Raw genomic sequence first — 2,125 nt, forward strand, 5'->3', positions numbered from 1 at the left:
GTACCCGATTGTAACCATCATTCTGAGAGTCATTATTGCAGTTTTTATAGATTTCCAAAGGATGGAAGTGAAAAGCAACAATTTTTTTTAAAATTCATTAAATATTGTAAGATCGACTTGCTACCGATGCTTTACCGCTGTCTGCAGCGCACACACTCGTGTTTTACGTACGCACAACATGTTCACGCAGTAAACCTTATGGAGCCAGTGGCTTGTGTAGAACCAGCCCGTGCGTTGTCTTGCCAACGTGACGTCACACTTCGGTACTCTATAGACATTTTCCATTGGCGACCATGCTAAGCGTATTATGAAATTCCCATGACTGAACAGGAGTAATGTTGAGACACCTCAACAAAGACCTTCCATTGCAGGACACAATGTGCATTTTGTTATCTCAAATGTTTATCCAGAATATTTTTTTTTCAAAAACGGTCAAGTTACAAGATGTTTTTATACTGAAAAGTGCGCCGTATGTGCATTTTTCAGCCGCCACACGAATGCGCAATTAAAGAAATGGCAAAAACTTCTAAATTCTAGATCAAGTTCACTTTAAAAACCTTCTCGTCAACCAGTTTATTAAAAACTATTTAAAGACTTGTGGCCAAACTTTCCCGCCTGGGAATGCTATACCATGCAGGATGTTTTGGCACATATACGCACTCACGCACGCACTCACGCACGCACGCACGCACGCACGCACGCACGCACGCACGCACGCACGCGTGAACGCTCGCACTTCTGTGTTATTGTTCAAGCTAGGCTGGGAAAGGTCGGCTGGGATGAACAGTGTTTACTAGCAACTACACTGCACAGCCGTTTTCCAAACAATTGCAGCCATCTACGGGGCAGCGGGAACGGAAGTATTGCCCAACCAGTAATAATGAGTGTAAAACCTGAGCAGTAGTTCACCGAAGGTGTTATTCATGAGGAAGGCGTCTTGAGGGTTTATATCATGCTTGTTAACGCCCGGCACATTCCGGAAATTATGATTTACCCACATGTGATAGGCATACGTGTGACTTAGGTCGGCGAAACTCTTGAAGATGTGTCCAGAAGTGTCGTGCCAAATATTCGGATCCACGTGCAGCAGCTGCCCGTGCTTCGCACGCAGTTTATTCGGCACGACTGCCGAGTTGTACAGCCAATTTTCGCGGTAGTCACGGTAGCCATCGTACCACATGTTCAGAAAAGTGGCGTTTTTCGCACCGATGATCACGCCTGCGTTGGTCATGTTTCTCGTACCAGCCGCCTTGCCTGACTCAACACCAAGTACACAGTCGTGCACACGAAGCGGGTCGAACGACTTGAGAACGACGACATCAAAGTCAAGATAGATGCCGCCGTGTGATCGTATGATATCAATACGCGCTACGTCAGAGCGATGTGCTATATTATCGACGGGCTGGCCAAACACCTCTTTAACATCGGGGTAGTATTCGTGCTCTATCGGCACTATGCGAAACAGCTCATCCCACAAGCGGCCACTCGGGCGCTGGTTACTGTGTAAGATAATGCGGTCTGGTCGCAGGTTCCTGCAGGCACTGATCGGACCAAGCATACGGTACAGAGTCATGGAATGAATTGTGGCGCCCTTAGCTTTTGGGTCGGTTAACCAGACGTAGTGCAGCACGTTGGGAACCTTTAGTTTCCCATCGATGCCCGTGTTTTGCCGACCTGTCCGCGAGGGGGGGAACTTTGTCTTGTATTGTCGGCTCGCAGATGGGGAAGCGATAACCACCTCATCTGGAAAACACGTATTTTTAACTCAACGTTTCGTAGCATCACAATGACTGGAACCTGAATACATTGTAAGAACGTTGTGTTACACATTATAGTAACGTTGTCTGCATATACGTAACGTTTACTGTTGACGTATATATATATATTATATATATGCTATCAGGAGTCTATCAATATTGATAGACTCCTGATACTATATGTATATAAATGATGTGCACACGCCTATAGCGTGCTGAAATGTGTGGCGTGATTGGTATAACTTGACATGGTGTATACGTGTAAAACTACCTAATGTTAAATCCGTACCTTATAAGGTACACATAATAACATAAAGTGTTTATGAACACTTTAGGTTATTATGTGTCGCATATTTGTTCAATTAAAA

At 44.9% G+C, this 2,125-nt stretch overlaps 1 protein-coding gene across 1 annotated transcript in view; it reads right to left on the reverse strand.

The window, feature by feature from the left end:
* Nucleotides 1–276: 276 nt before the first annotated feature.
* The window catches only part of LOC106818518, a 2,574-nt gene continuing 725 nt past the window's right edge, over nucleotides 277–2,125 (reverse strand). The window contains exon 3 of the mRNA XM_014823218.1: nucleotides 277–1,743. Within this exon, the coding sequence (XP_014678704.1) occupies nucleotides 839–1,743 (905 nt within the window). The 3' untranslated portion in view covers nucleotides 277–838. The remainder of the gene's footprint in view (nucleotides 1,744–2,125) is intronic.

The sequence above is a fragment of the Priapulus caudatus genome, unplaced genomic scaffold, assembly GCF_000485595.1.
Source record: "Priapulus caudatus unplaced genomic scaffold, Priapulus_caudatus-5.0.1 Scaffold2300, whole genome shotgun sequence".
NCBI classification, from domain to species: domain Eukaryota; kingdom Metazoa; phylum Priapulida; class Priapulimorpha; order Priapulimorphida; family Priapulidae; genus Priapulus; species Priapulus caudatus.